This window comes from Rattus norvegicus, chromosome 20, assembly GCF_036323735.1.
Source record: "Rattus norvegicus strain BN/NHsdMcwi chromosome 20, GRCr8, whole genome shotgun sequence".
Taxonomy (NCBI): Eukaryota; Metazoa; Chordata; class Mammalia; order Rodentia; family Muridae; genus Rattus; species Rattus norvegicus.
Genome location: NC_086038.1, coordinates 19,352,921 through 19,368,952, shown reverse-complemented (window position 1 = coordinate 19,368,952; position 16,032 = coordinate 19,352,921). Strand labels below are relative to the sequence as shown.

General features: G+C 47.2%; 1 protein-coding gene and 1 long non-coding RNA gene across 16 annotated transcripts in view; one reads left to right on the top strand and one right to left on the bottom strand.

The window, feature by feature from the left end:
* Positions 1-16,032, top strand: part of Rhobtb1 (Rho-related BTB domain containing 1) — a 128,986-nt gene that overhangs the window by 86,230 nt on the left and 26,724 nt on the right. For 10 of the 13 annotated variants that reach the window (XM_039098734.2, XM_063279165.1, XM_039098733.2 and 7 more), the window contains one exon: positions 487-590. In XM_039098734.2, coding sequence (XP_038954662.1) covers positions 487-590 — 104 coding nt within the window. Of the gene's footprint in view, positions 1-486; positions 591-5,011; positions 5,150-7,961; positions 8,127-8,253; positions 8,376-16,032 lie in introns of those variants that run through there. The other 3 variants (XM_039098741.2, XM_039098743.2, XM_039098740.2) reach the window with 3 other exon arrangements.
* LOC120098936 (uncharacterized) lies at positions 109-10,935 on the bottom strand. Of its 3 annotated transcripts, none has more exons than XR_005497724.2 (4): positions 10,115-10,935; positions 1,154-1,375; positions 852-895; positions 109-712 (listed from the first exon to the last, which is right to left on the bottom strand). It is a non-coding gene; the product is annotated as an uncharacterized LOC120098936 (long non-coding RNA). The 3 variants fall into 3 exon arrangements; XR_010061098.1 differs by lacking the exon at positions 10,115-10,935 and adding an exon at positions 4,704-4,844; XR_005497723.2 differs by lacking the exon at positions 10,115-10,935 and adding an exon at positions 3,952-4,127.

The following is a 16,032-nucleotide window of genomic DNA, read 5'->3' as shown; positions in this document are numbered from 1 at the left end:
TCCAAGCCTAGTGCTCGAGAAACTGAGGCAGGAGGATGGAGAGTTTTAATGCTAGCTTGGGCTAAATAAAAGGAGGAAAGGAAGGAAGGAAAAATGGAAGGAACAAAATTTTAAAAGAATACTTTGGCCATCACTGTTGTTGGCTCTTTATTAGTCCGAGTAAAATAAATGAGGCAGGTAGCTATATCCCATACATAAAGCAGAAGTGACCTGATTGGTGATTGGGGGCGTGGGGGCGGAGTGGAGTGGGAAAAAAAAGCGCAAAGGACAAACTTGAGGGCGTGGCTGAGGGCGTGGCTGTAGTGCACCAATGGAAGTTTGAGTCACATGATGGAGATGGTGAATTAGTTGTCTTGAGTCCCACTAGATGTTGGAAAGGCCTGGGGGGCGGGGGAGGGGGGGTGCCCCTGGAGAACACTTTTGAGCATATCCCTCCCTCTCTCCCTCCCACACCCCTGCCTCACACTTTCTTTCTGCCTCCTACAGGTCCTGGAGCGGTCCAGGGATGTTGTTGATGAAGTGAGCATCTCCCTCAGGCTTTGGGACACTTTTGGAGATCACCATAAAGACAGGCGTTTCGCATACGGCAGGTAAAACAAGGCCGGGGACACGGGTGGTTACGCGCAGTTTCCTTTCCCTATCCTGAGAGGGTTAGGAAGTCAATAGCAGCCAGAGCATGCAGCCTTGCGATGCACTGGACTCCAGACGGTGCCTAGGAAAGGGTAAATGGGCCACGTTGTTGTTTCCTGGTGTGGAGGACAAATGTACCCCTCGTTACACCCCGAGCTAGCCAAGCAGGGAGGTTTGTGAGACAAGTATCCGTCTGGGCCCCCAGTTCAGAACTACATTACCGTCTGCCTTCGTTGATGGTGATGGCTCTTTTAGAACGCGTTACCTGGAAAAAAAAAATGGTTCTCATTTCAATTTGAAGGGCACTCGTGAAGGAAGAAAAGCATCTGAGAAACCCTTCTCCGGAATGAAAGAAAGAAAAGCATCTGAGAAACCCTTCTCGGGGCATGATTCCAAAACAAAGGGAAACAATCACGTCTATTGTCCCTCTCCCCACCCCCAAACAAAGAGAAAAGGGAAAGTCCAGTAAAAGGAAGATAAACCCGAAAGGACACGTACATGGGTGGGAACGAAGTCAAAATACCTTCCTCTGACGGTCAGCACCACCTTTGAGACGCCACCGCCCAATACAGGCTCTCTGACAACTCTTAGAGCTGTCTGCTCCCAAGGAGGGCGATCCCTGATCCTCCTCCGCTGTAAATTGGAGGGCCTCGTTTCTGTTAGACTGGGGTAGCATTGTTTGGTTCTCTCCTTCCTTAACATCTAACGCCACGTGACCTCAGAGAGCCAGAGTACACACTCCCACCTAGTGATAAAGAGAAACATCCAAGAAGCTCCGCCACTCTCCAGCCCTAGAAGGTCCCTCACAAGCCACTTCCACAAGTGTGAGCTTTGCTCTTCCTCCGGTGACACTTGACACGAGGCAGGTCAGTTTTGTTCAGAACCTGCCATGTAGCCTCCCTTCTTCGTGTGTAGTCAGAGCAGCAAACAGTAGCTGGTAGCCTAAGGATTCTTTATTTTGTTTCCTTTCTAAATTGGATCGATTAATTCATTAGTTTTGCTGCATTTATGCATACATCTGGATGGTCAGGAGACAACTTGCTAGGCTTGACTATCTCTTCCCACTCTGTGGTGGCACAAACATCAAACTCAGGTCACTGGACTGGGCCTCAAGTGCCTTTAGAACTGAGCCCTTTTCTATGTCATTTCTTTCTCGAGACAGAGTTGCACCCTGTAGGCCATGTTGGCCTTGAATGCTCCATCCCCCTGCGGCAGCCTCCTGAGTACTGGGAACTACAGGCCTGCTAACTTTATCCGTGTGTCTTAAATAATGGGTTAAACTGTTGGAAGCATCTGTCTTGCTTCTGGGAAGTTCATATGATTAGGGGGAGGGGCAGAGAATCTGGGATTTAGACCAGTTTGTTCAAGGAGACTCAAAAAAAAAAAAAAAGCAGGGTGCAGAAGCCAACAGAATTTCTCACTGTGGTCTTTGATAAGTTCCTATGTGTACCTATGAGATGTTCCCACTAACCTCAACCCCACAGGCTCTCTTACTGCGCTCCAGTTCCTGTCAACCTCCCTCCTTAAAATTGTCTTTCCCAGTACATGGCTTGTTTGTTTGTTTTGTGACCCACTGAGTTTAGCCAGGGCCGTCTAGCTTACAGCACATGGGGATCAAGATGCTCAATCCATTTCTGACTCCAGTGCAGGCCCAGCCCCATGTAGGGGTGCATGCAAGTCACCACGTGTCTTGTGGAGGTTTGGGTAGTTGACTCTCTCTTATACCATGTGGGCTCAGGTCATCAGGCTTAGGGGCAAGAAAGGTTTTTGCTGGCTGAATCACCTCGGTAGCACAGCCCTCTCCCCTTTCCTCAGAAATGATCCATGAACATTTAGACCATGCAGGATATCAAAATCGGCCAATAGCATAATGCTTCAATCTAGTAGCTGGCAAGGTAGACGCCTTTCTGTGAATGTCCTAGGGGTTTTGATGTTGTTGTTTGGGTTTGGTTTGGTTCGGTTTGAGTTTGGGGTGTTTTATTTTGTTTTGCTTTTCTTTTCCCACTAATGTTTTTTCAGTGTTATCTCAAGGCTTTTCTTGTTCGTCTTGTTTTGGTTTGGGGGTGGTTTCTTTTTTTGTTTTGGTTTGGTTTTTTTTTTTTTTTTCCTCACGTTGTCCTACACACAGAAAAAGAAAAAATAGACCAGCCTGCGCTCACCACACACGCAGGTCTTGTATTGGTTTTAAAGAAGCAACAGCTGGGAATGAAGTCTTTGAAGAAAGGAAGGGTGGGCACAACTGGTGTAAAGGACTTTTAGAATCCCAGTCCTAAGAAAGTACCTGTGCTGGGATGAGCTCAGTGAGGTATCTGGGTAGACCAAGCAAGCGACTGCCTCAGCTGCACTCAGAGACACGTTGGGTTTGTGACAATGCGGTGTGACGCGGACCGCCAAGCAGAAGTTGTACGGTGTCGACAAAAGCCACTTTGTTCTCTTGAGACTTTGCCCTACCAACTCACAAATGTATAGTGGGCCTTGTCCTGCCCCCCGGACATAGCTAGGGTTTCCTGTCCTCTCACTGCCAACTAAGCAAGCTGCTCTTTTCCTGGGCCTCCAAAAGCTCGGGGCTCCATTGCTCTGAGCACCCGTCATAGGTTCCCTCACTTGCACCTGGTTCCTATTGAACCGGAAACAGGAAACACGCCTACTTGGGTCCTCGGTTCCTGTGAGGGGCTCTCCTGCTGCCTGCCTGATTTTACCTTGTGTTTCCTCGGACCCTTCCCATGTTCACAGCTTCCAGCCCTGCTGTCTCAGACCCCATTCTGCAGGAGAGACTAGAACCTAGAAAACTACCCCTACCCCATTTCAGCCACCAGCATCATTCTGGAAATGCTTAATATGCGACGCCATATTGATTCAGCGCCCAGAAAGCTACACTTTGTGGGAAAATTGGGTAGCACATTCTGAAGCTCTACATTCTGTAGAGAGCTTCCGCCAACTTTTTGTTGCAGTAAGAAAGCTTTGTAGTGGCTTCCCCTTTTAGTTTTATTTGTGGAAGAGAGCATAATTGCAGTTTCAGCTAATCACTTTGGTGTACGTGTGTGTGTGTGTGTGTGTGTGTGTGTGTGTGTGTGTGTGTGTGTGTGTGTGTTCGCGCGCGCGCACACATGAATGTATGTATGTGCACCACATGAGGAGCACTAAGATGTCAGAAGAGGGTGTTGGATCCACTGGAACGGGAGTTCCAGATTGCTGTGAGCAGAGAACCAAACCCAGTTCCTCAGTAAGAATAAGAAGTGCTCCTGTACACTGGGCCATGCCTGCCTCAGTCCCTAAACCTGTTTGTAGTGTTTGCTTTGTTTTGGTCTTGCTTGTACTTACGTTTTTACTATACTTGGTGGGCGTCACAGTTCAGCAGCATAAGCAACCGCCATAAACTTTGAGGTGTTCGGTCTACATGCCAAAGCATTTGGAACCTTGTTAAAATAATTGATTGCATTCCCCCAGGGTGATAGCGAGAGAAACCAGACTCAATATCCGGATGCCATGGAGACCTCAGTCCTGGCGTTCTCTGCTTCTCGACACAAAGGAAGCTCACACGTCACCCCTCCGGTACACTCTGCATAGAAGGGTCTGGTTTCTAGAACAATCCAGAGGTCTAGTAGGAACACAGTGGCAGGCAGCTGGCCAACTTGAATTTGAAAACTTTTACCATGGTTTAAACTGTACCCAGAAGGCCGCTGCCCTCTCCATGGCTTACTATTTAACCCTACACCCGCCCCCACTTTGCCAACTAGAAAAGATAGCTCCAATGTATCAAAGGTCTTCCTGGATCTCAGACAACTTAGCATCTCTGCCAACATCGGGTAAACCGTCCCCTGGGGGGAGGAGGCCGGTAGTCTCCACCACACTGCTGAGAAGCTTCACTGTCTCCCAGTCCTGAGTCTCAAGGGGCGGTCTCGCCTGCAGCTCTCCAGGACTTGGGGCTCCTGCTGCTTCTCCTACATCAAGGCACCTCCACCTCACTCTAAACAGGATGCAGCTGAAAACGTCCCCCACCTTGGAGAGCAAAGTTTCTGTTTGTTCTCCTGCACTTATACAATTGTTGACTGGAATTGTTGTCCACAGTTTACCTTCTGGTTGCTTTGCCCTCAGGAAGGCGAGTTAGCCTCCCAGCCCAACAAGCTGATGGGGTGGGTCTTCCTCCCGCCTCCCAAGCACAGTCTACTTTTGGATGAACTTTTAAGCTGGTCTCTGGATCTTTTCAAATGTCAAGAACAAAACCATACATAGTAACCATGACCGTCACCAGCCATTCTCTCCTTGGCAACAAAGAGCCTCATAAAGGGATATCACTCATCTCTGAGAAGCACAGGTCACACTTGATACTGGTCATCTGAAAGGTGGGGAAATGGGATGAGCTGTGCCTTTAGGAGGGGACATGGGACGCACGATCCCTCTCCTCCCAGCCAGGCATGTGTAAGTAACTGCAGATGTTACTCTTTCCTGGGCTGATCTGCCCCAGGGTCAGATGATGCTAAAATCCAGGGATGCTAAAGGTGTCAGCAACAACTCCCAGGTAAGCTGAGCAGCCCTGCATGTCTGAGCTCCTGCCCAGCCTTCTTGTCACAGTGACCCTTCGAATAAGCTCATTTCACAGTTGAGGAAGCAGCCACAGGAAGGACCAAGGTCAGGCAGCTGGGACAGAGCTGAGCTGAGTTTTCCTTCCTGGTCTGGCAAACTGCAAAGCCCACATCCTGCTACACCCCCCCTCATTCGTGGCTAACAGCGTGGCTGGGTGGCAGGCTCACTGGCCGCTTCCTCCTGGTCTCATATGCCCCATGCTGTCTGCATAGAGAATGGAAACCAGCATTCTCCCGTCTGGGATGGTCCAGGGTTTCATGTAGTCTCCTTAACCCTCAGCAGATAATCCGACTCCATGAATGCATCCTTTAGCAGCCAATTGTGAACACAGTGAAAGGTCTAAGTGTGTGTGTGTGTGTGCATAAATGTGTACATATATGTGTGTATGGTATGCATAAATGTGTATATATACATGTGTGTGTGGTGTGTGTATGTGTATGTATATATGTGTGTGGTGTGCATAAATGTATATGTGTATATATATATGTGTGTGTGTTATTCATAAATGTGTATATGTATATATATGTGTGTGTGTGGTGTGTGTATGTGTTTGTATATATGTGTGTGGTGTGCATAAATGTATATGTGTATATATGTGTGTGTTGTGTGCATAAATGTGTACATAAATATGTATATGTATGGTATGCATAAATGAGTGCGTGTGTATGTGCACCTGTGTGTGGAGATGCATGTGCACCTGTGTGCATACTGGGCATTTGCACGTGGAGGCCTGAGGGTGGTGTTGTTAATTTCATTCCATCAGTTTCAGCTGACTCTTTGAGGCAGGGTCTCTCAGTCAGATCCAGAGCTCACCGACACAGCTAATCTGGCTAGCTAATTTACTCTAGGGATCCCAGTCTCTGCTTTCTGAATGCTGGGATGACGGTCAAGCGACCACCCATGTGGCATTTGCATGGGTTCTGGGTATCAGGAAGTCATCCTCCATGCTCTTGTGGCAAGCATTTTAGCCACCAAGCCATCTTCCCAGCTCTTGAGAAGTGGTAATTCTGGGTATTTGGGGAAGAGGGCATTTTTTTTCCTCCAGTTAACTGAGCAATTTGAACCACCATAATTACCCTCCCCATGAGCAGTTCTGTGCATTATTTGGGTTCTAATTGGGTTCATTTATGGCATGCTGAATTTTTATACAGATTTCTCTTAGGCTCTGTTTGTCCCCACAAGGAGTAAGTACAGCGTGTGTGTGAAATGATAACATTAATCAGAGCTGCAGTTTTTGGGTGTCTGTTTAGATAAGATGGCTTGGGTTTCGTGTTAAAAGTCCATGAAATCAGATATGACTTGGATACACTCGGTTTCCAGTGCCTCATGGAGGCTCTTTAAAATATTCAAGACTTGGTTTGCCCAGTGTTTGTGTCTTTGCCTAAACTCATGGCCAATAACAAGCGAGACAGGAGGAACAATGGGCACATCTGTTGAAGAGTCTTCTGGATTCACCTGTCCTGTCCGGGAACATTCTGGGTGATGTCAGAGTGGCAAACAGCCTGTTACATATATACCACGGATATGTCAGGAGAGGGTTGGCTGAGGTCAGACACGACAAAAACGAATGAGTACCTTGGGTTGAAAATGTAGGGGACAGAGCCGTCCCTAGCTTGCTTTTTTTCTCTCTTCTGCCTCAATCTCACTGTGGCTCTGCTCCTGATCTTGCCTTTGTTGCTTAAAATGCCGATGCCTTATTGATCATGGGTTTATTTTAATTTTTTTAAAAATATTACTCATCTGGGTTGCTGGGTGTTTTGGGTCTTCCCTGCATTTTGTTCCTAAATACAGGTGACCTGTGCTCTTCTCCTGTCCCCTAGCCCTGACAGCAGGCTTTACAGACACCAGATGGCAAAGGGGAAGCTATACGGAAGGTCACCCAGAGCATCCTTCCCACGTGGTTGTACCAAGGGGTCTATTACGTTATTACAGCTTGTGAGCTGAAGGCATCGTGTCCTACAGCTCCTGTAACACAGGGAACCAAACTCTGCTGTGGCCTTAGAACAAGACCCCAGATCTGTGAACCCAGACCTCGGCGTGATGCTTCTTCTAAAGTTAGTTCTGGGGCGAGATAAACCAGCCAGTGGTGGTCATGAAGCAGGTGCCCCTCAGCCACATGTAGGTGACGGCTCTTCGGGAACCGTCACGTCATTCTTTCCCAAGCCTCACAGAAGGGAAAGACGAGAGCTAGAACTTCCTGTAAGTGGGCACTGAGTGGCAAAGTGCAGATGCTGGGTGACTCCATAAAAGTCCACAAACTATAAACTGGTTGCCTAGAGAAGATGGATTGGTTCTTTCACTGCTGAGACGGACAAGCTGACTAAGAGCAGCTCGAGGGGGGTTGGGGATTTAGCTCAGTGGTAGAGCGCTTGCCTAGGAAACGCAAGGCCCTGGGTTCGGTCCCCAGCTCCAAAAAAAAGAACCAAAAAAAAAAAAAAAAAGAGCAGCTCGAGGAAGGGAGAGGTTTCTTTTGGCTCACGAGGTTGAGAAAGGGACGCAGCCCACCCAGACGGGGAAGCATGGGGACATCAAGCAGCTCCTCAAATCCCACAGCACATCAGCAGTAAGGAAGCTGAGGGCAAACAGGAAGTTGGGCTGGGCTACAGAACCTCAAGCCACACCCCCAGTGACCTACCTCTTCTACCTCAAGCCCCACCCCCGGAGACCCACCTCCTCCACCTCAAGCCCCACCCCCAACAACCCACATCTTTCACCGTCGGATGCTCACTCTCCTATCAAAACAAATTCGCCAGCTGAGGACCTATTGATCCGAACAAGTGAGCCTAGGAGACTCGGTTCCCATCCAAACCACACCACGAAACTCAGGCGCGTTGGAGAAGTTATCTTTGACTGCAATCACAGTTTCAGGGAGAATAGAGGTGCCAGAACCGACCAAATGAAATATACGACGGGTGAATATTGAAAGCTTAACATATTTCAACTTTATCTCCATAAAGTTTAAGATGGGAGGGAAAAGGGAGACCTTGAGCCGTGGGAGCTGGTACAGAAAATGGGTTTTATAGACTCTCAAAGCTAAGAATGGGGACCGCCATCCTCCGGTCACACAGAGCCATGCTGGTCGTCGCCCAGAGTGAGAGCCTCCAGTCCAGAGGCTTGCTGGAACCATGCTTGCTTTTGTTCGTGTTCCTCTCTTCCCTAAGGTTTGTTTCTCTGGGTACTCGTGACAGTGAGATAGAAAACACTCGGTTCCATAAGAGGTTTCCATCTCTTGTGCCTTCCATAGCTGTCTGCTTACAACCTGGAGCATGTAACAGAAACCTGGGAGTTGAGCGGGGAGACGTGTGTGTGTGTGTGTGTGTGTGTGTGTGTGTGTGTGTGTGTGTGTGAGAGAGAGAGAGAGAGAGAGAGAGAGAGAGAGAGAGAGAGAGAGAACTGTGGGGGTCTAACCGGCTGCCTTGTGTGAGAACTGGGGTGCAGAGCTGAGGAATAGGGTACACCATTGCTTGTCTTTCCTCTCCTTAGAGTTTCACCTTGCTCTGGACAAACAAACCATGTCAGCAGAACTTGCCGGTCCTTGCTGTTTAAATTGGCTATCACCATGGTCCTCATGAATATTCTTAGAGGATAATTAGTATGGCTGTGGGTGATTTTTCCAATGAAAGGACACTTCTTTTCTGGGTGTGGCTTCCTTGAAGTTTGTTAGGATAATAGCTAAGGTCCAAATGAGCAAAGATTAATGGTCACATGACCAGGAAGGCTGTCACCTGATAGCTTGACCAGTAAAGTAGCTAGATCAAGAGAAGCCCCAAGAGTGTCACAGTCGGAATGCTGAGCGGATGGGCAGAGAGAATAGGGGTTGCCTTCCTTGGACTATTTTTTCCCCTTTACTAACTGCAAGCTTTAACAATGGGGTCAAATTTACAACACTGACTTTTCAATATGAAGTAAAAGGAATGAAGAAAACAAAACCAAAAAACCACAAGTTTTTGGGTTGTTTGTTTTGGGGTTTTCTGATGAGGCAATAGATTCCAGGCCACAGTGCTTCTTCTTTTGAATTAGCTGGGTCAAAGGCAGGAGACTGTTGAATAACTCTGTGGCCGGTCCTTCTAGAACCATCTTTCAGAAACTACAGACCATAGGACACAGCCATGAGCCAAAAGAAAACATCTCTCTCTTATTAACCACCACCCACAAGGTATTTCTCTGGGTGGATTTTAAAGACGTTTCCGTTATTTCTCTACTTGGGCCTGTCTGCTACACAAAACATTCTCAGATATCCTTCTTGGCAAGTTTAATAAGCTCCCAGCAACTCTTAATATCAGTCACTCATGACACACATTCCTAAAGTGAGTCATGGACTATGCTACAGTCTGCCCCTCAAACCTCTGCCCCAGCTCAGGAAACTGTACAAAGGACACATTTCTAGGCTTCAGGAAGAGAAATAAGAGAAAATAGTGAATTGTCTCTTAAATCTACCTCACTGGCCTCAGACTCATTTAGTTGGTGTGTGTGTGTGTGTGTGTGTGTGTGTGTGTGTGTGTGTGTGTGTGTTATGTTTGTGTCTGACTGTCTGTGGGGTGTGTGTATATTTTGTGTGTGTGTCTGTCTGTCTGTGGTGTATGTCTCTATATGTGTGTGTGTGTTTGTGTGTCTATGTATATTTGTGTGTGCCAGTCTGTGGTATGTGTGTGTTTTGTGTCTGTGGTGTGTGTGTGTGTGTGTGTGTGTGTGTGTGTGTGTATTTGTGTGTGCCTATGTTTTGTCTGTCTGTGGTATATGTGTGTGTGTGCCTGTCTGTGATATGTATATGTTCTGTCTGTGGTGTGTTTGTGTGTGTTTTAAATTGAGATGGTCTTTGTAATTGAGGACATCCCTGAGCCCTAGTCTAGTTGTAATCTCCTAGAATTAATTCAAAAAGAAACCTGCTCCCGTTCTTTACCTTCCTTTGACTTCTGGGGAGAATCTCATCCCTGGAAGAGAATCATGCAGCCATTGTTCCTCCGGAGTTAGGAAAGCAGCCAACGGATTTTTAAGGCGAATTCAAGTAATTTTTAAGAAAGCATATTAACTGGCTAACCTCTCTTCGGGTCCCCAGGACATCCCTTGGCGGGCTTCCAGGAACAATAGTCTGAAGAATTGTAACGACTCACATTCTGTTTTGATTCCTTACAAAAACTCCAGCCACTCCCCTGCCTCATTAGCCTAGTTTCGTTTCTTTTAGACTCCAAGGTCTGCAGACATCTGTGTACCCTTAGTGTAGACTCTTAGGTGCCTCACAGGACTTTTAGTGAGATAAAAATCAATCTAGTGAACATGGTGGGGGAGGGAGGATCGTGAAAATGGGCTAGCTCCGGGTACCGTGGACAGTTAGTGGCACACATTAACAGTGCTGTGGTAATCTTGCTGAGTAAAAGCCAGATTTTCTTGTGCCACTTAGTCCCATCCTTGGACCTAGCCATTCAAGCCCGGTTGGCACAACCTTCTACAGCCCTCCATACGACCTGTACTCCTCCCAAGGCTAAGAGAAGATGCCACCCCTGATCTTGGGTGCTTCTGCCTCTTCTTCGGTCCCCTGATTTCTGCTTGTACTTTCTCTTCCTGACCCCTGACCCTTGGCCACTCCATCACCAGTTTAATCAGATGCCATCTAAACAGCAACATCAACTCATTCAGCTAGAAATTATAGCCAGAAACTCCCATGTGGGAGCCCACCAGCTCAGCAAAAGCCAAAGCCACCCACCCCTGAGAGTCCTTCCACCTCGGCCTCTCTGCGATTCTGCTTCCCCCTCCCCCACTGTACACCAGCAACGCGCCTCTTCCCTGAGGGGAGCATCTGAGGCATGACCGCCTTGGGGCCTCGTCTTTGAACTAGCTGTGACTTTGAACTCTTCTGTCCCCATAGCAGCATGTCTGGCCCTTCCCTTCCTTCAATTATTACGGGACCCTCAACCTCAGAGAGGCCCTCCCCAGAGGTCTCGACTCCAGCAGCTCCCCCCCCCCCCCCCCCCGCCAATGCGGGCCCCCTTTTTTCTGTTCCGTGTTCTGATTGGCTCTTTACCGAGTATCCAATTCTGGGTTTCTAGCTGTGTCTATCCACCACTGAACAGACATGATAAAAAAGATAGACAGCCAGGACAGCTGTCCCCAGTGTCTCCAAGAGAGCCTGGTATGCAGTGGGCTGTCCCTACTGTGTATGGAAGGGCAGATGACTGCCCACGGATACCGGATGAGGCACAGAGCAAACCCCGTGGACCTCACAGACTCAAGAAGATGGTTGATGGTTGAGAAGCCTGGACAAAAATCTTTCTCATCATGCTCAGAAGAGGTGGCTGGTTGACAGTTTCACCTCTTGAGAGTCCTGGCCATTAATCCCAGAGACTTCCCACCCCGCACTGCGAGAGGGTCACAGAGGATTTCCTGGATCTGCTACTGGCCTTGTCGCTCGCTCAGCACAGGAAGCATGCTTCTCTGGGTTTTAGCTTTAAGGAAAAGTAAAGAGGACCGGAGAGCAAAAAAGTAGGGAGTTGGGAGACGCCATCTCCTTGACTTCCCTCTCCTTGTCAATCAAGGAGCTTGTTTTCTTTTTGTTTTTTGTGAGGTTTTTGTTTGTTTTTTGGTTTTGTTTGTTTTGGGGTTTTTGTTTTGGGGATTTTTGTTTTGTGTTGTTTGTCTGTCAGCCAGGTGTTAAGTGAGGCTGTTAAGACCAGTTGTTATAACACGCTGGTGTTGTGACACTCAGTCAGCCTCACCCTCATTCTGCTTCTGGTAAAGATAACGTGAAGTGTAAGACCACTCTGTAGAACACGTCATGGGGGAGAGGGGGACTGCATTCGTTGAGCAACAAAACTACTGACAGAAGCTAACGTAACAGAGGAAGGATCTGTCTGGGCTCGCAGTCTGGAGACAGTCCGCCACAGCGGCTTTGCAGCTCAAACTGTGGTGACAAGAACGTCCACAGTCAGGCGACCTAGAGAGATGAATGCCGGCGCCCAGCTTGGCTTCTCTGGTTTATTTCATCTGAGACCCCAGCCCCCACATCCATATTTAGAGTGGGTCTTCCCCCTGCCTCAGTTGAACTCAGAGGCCTTCCCTCACAGACACTGCCAACGGTGTGTGTCCCAGGCCATCCTAAATCCTCATAAATGATCAAGATTAACCGTGACAGTACCGACCACTTTAACTGCTGCACCATTTGTACTAGGCTGGAGGAACCCGCCATTTTTGAACCTCTACTGTTGTCTGCAATTTGTAGCCCACTCCTAAGAGCGTGCCTTATTTTAGCCAGATTTCTGCTGGGTGGCGGGAGCCGGATGTAACAGGCCGCTTCCTGGTAAAACTGCATTTACAATCTCGGTAGAAGTAGTCACGCATGCTAATTGCTCCCAAATCTGGATATATTTCAGGATGTTTTGACAGTCCCCCCCACATAACATCTGTACTTAAAGAAGCCTCACTGCTCTTGGTAAAGTATTGGCTTAATTTCTCCGCTCACATCCGGGGTCCTGCATGGTTCAGCCCTGCTCTCCCCAGAACTCCCAACCAGGCGCTCTCCCCACCCCCCACCCCCCAACAGGCCTGTCCATCCTCCATGAGTTCGAACTTCCCCCAACCATCCATCTCCAGCCCAGTCGTGTGCACCATCTCTGACAACTCCCTTCACATCTCATATACCCAGGCTGCTCCCCTACTAAAACCCAGAGCCACATGCCCCAAACCCTCCATCATGTTCCCTGGGCTGTTTCAATGTGTCTGTGCATAACACTGTCAGAGTATACAATGCATGAGAGCTGTGTGGTCAATGTGAATGGTTTGGAAATGTTTCTGGAAAGAACCTACCTCCTTTATCAGAAGGGAAAGGGAGCTCAGAGGCCCACGAGTGGAGGTCAGGGTCTCCTTGCTTGAGGCTTGGCTAGAGGCAGACTCGTGTGCACTAGCAAAGAAAGCCTGTTTAGCTATGACTACGACCCCGTCCCACACCCGTGTGAAGATCACAGGGGTCCTTCCTAGAAAAGTAGATAGAGGCAATGGTAGCTTACACTGAACACAGAATAAAAGTCTCAAGAAAACATCAAGACAAGACAGAACTTAGGAAAATACCACTTGGAGTTTCTTCTAAATTTTGAATGGTTGTCTTACTCAAGATCCACCCTGAGTTGAGCGCACTGGAGAGAGTCACGTGGCCACTCTACTCCCTACATTCTAGAGACCAAGAGGAGTATGCTTTTGTTTGCCTTGCCTGCCAAATCGGTCTGACGTGATGTTTTTAGATAAGAGATGATTGGGGGGACTTTCATTTAACCAGATAAAGAAACGCAGGTCCGGAGACCCCTCGGTGTGACAAGGCTGACGGACCCAGCAGAGATGAGGGACCCTCTGTGATAGGAATGGACTTAGAAATTGTGTTCCTAACAGTCACTGCCTTTAAGCTTCTGGTAGCTTCTCCAGTCTGTTCCCACCACTTCCCCGTACTTAGAAAAACAGCATTTGAGACCCCTGCTAGCCGCTGTTGAGTCTGGCTCCAGACAAAGTATGTAGAAAGATAGCTGTTCTCAGATTTCTTTAATCCTTCAACAAAGATTAGCCCATACTTTCTCTCAGTATCTCTAGCAATCCTTCACGTGCTATCTTTGGCTAATGTTTTCCCCAAAAGAGAAATGAAAAACAAAAACAAAAACAAAAAAAAATGTTCTGGGATTTATTTAACATACAAAGAAAACCAGAGACAAATGAGGTTGACCTCAGCCCCTACGGTCTTGGGTGACTTGGTCCTTCTCCCACTCCTGCCTCTCTCTTCTGACCCTGGGCACACCCAATAGCTCTAACATTGACCTTAGACCAATTTGGAGTTAAAACAATCAAAATATTACTTTGTGGACATTATTTGATGTGCTAGTACTCAAGGGAAATACACTCATTTTTTTTCTTTAGGAATGAGAAGTTGTGTTTTCTTCCCTTTAAACACACACACACACACACACACACACACACACAGCCAATGAACAAAAAGATGTATTCTTAGACCTGTGTGTATGTTTCTGGCTTTGTTTACTAGGCCTATTTATCCCAGTCATAATTTTTAAAATGAAAATCAATACAATACCCATTTGAAATCTCCTCCTGCATATTTTCAATACTCAAATTTGGGCGTTTAAAGCTCAGTACACCCAGGGCTTTGTATATGAATTCCCGGGTTTTCAACCCCAGGCAAGCTGGAGGGTTCTGTTTCAATCCTACCGTTCTTTTTACAACTGAAATAGACCCTGAGGTCATTTCCAGACAACCCACTCTGCCAAGGCTGTGAGCACGTCCTCCTCACACCCTCCGCAATTATTTTTAAACCCCCTCGCCAAACTGAAACCAAACAAAACAGTAACAGAGCCACAGAGGCAGAACTTCTAGAAGCTATCTCTCTCATTATCTTCCATAGGGGAGGCATTTTAAAATACGGGTTTATGTCAGCCCCCATTCGAGAATGCTTATCTCTAAACTCCTTGGAATCCTGCCCAAAGCTGGAGATATTCTTAGCTGCCCATCTCCTGCCTTCTTGAACTAGGTTAAAAAAAATGGGGGAAGGGGAGCGGGAATCTAGAAGGAATGAACGGTTTTCTTTAGTGAGTTGGTCTTAGTGGGTGCTCAGACCACAGAGGATGCAGACATATTGCCAGTTAGGAGAGGGTTTGGGCTAAGAGACGTCAGAGGCTCTGTCCACAGCCCCATCTCTCTGACCATTGATTCTCAGCCTCTGTTGGAATTTGTCCATTGGACAATGGCAAGACCTTCTGACAGAATTCTGCTGAGAGCACACACCGGGTTTGTATTTAGACCAACTTGGCTTAAACACAAGCGAGTTTATAGTTTAAAGCTTATTCTCACTTTTAACTGACTTCAGTGTAAAATAATGGAGCTGGATTTCTTGTAGCAGCTAGAAAAGCAAAAGTTTATCCTAAGATATATAAAAATTTTGAGTCTCTGGGTCGTTTTAACAGCAATGATAGTGTTGTTCCCCATTCAAGTTACTCTTAAATGTTGAGGCAACCTATCTTCAGAACACTGGATCTTTCCCCAGTTCCCCCACAGATTTCAAGCATTTAGATGCCGAAACGACATGGTAAGACACTGGTACCTCCGGACCTGCCTTGTGTCACAGAATCGTGCGGCTATCAGAAGATTCCATCTGTCTGATACCATCACACCCCCACCCCAGGTCCTGTCGGGGCCTGACTGTTGGGTCATCTGGATAGTAGCTCCTATGTGTTTCACGGCTTGAGTGATCTCACGGTTACCTTGGCAACCAAGCCTGCTCCGATTTCAAAACCTCACTTTGCTACCTCATAAAATTAGATGGTAGAATTGACATTTAGTTACATGTCTATCAGAGAAATGAAGTTCACAAAATGATTCTCTTTACAGCTGCATGCCGTAATATGGAAACTGACAGCACCAATTATAACAAACACAATAGATACTACACACACACACACACACACACACACACACACAACACACACACATGCACATATACACACACATACACACACACCACATGCACACACACAACACACACACACATACACACACAACACACACATGCACATATACACACAACACACACACACACATACACAAAGGAGTCCTCAATTTTGACAGTGGATGCATTTGCTTAATTCTTTGTCCGAGACGCTGAACCACACACCACACGTGTTATTCTCAGCAGGCCGAGATTCTGTGGTGGTTTTATTTTATGATCAGAGCAAAGCTTATAGCAGGACTTCATTAGATACCAATATAAACAGAGAGACCAATAACAGAGAACTGTTTAAAATTAAAAAAGGGAATATTCAAAACATTCTCCACGTT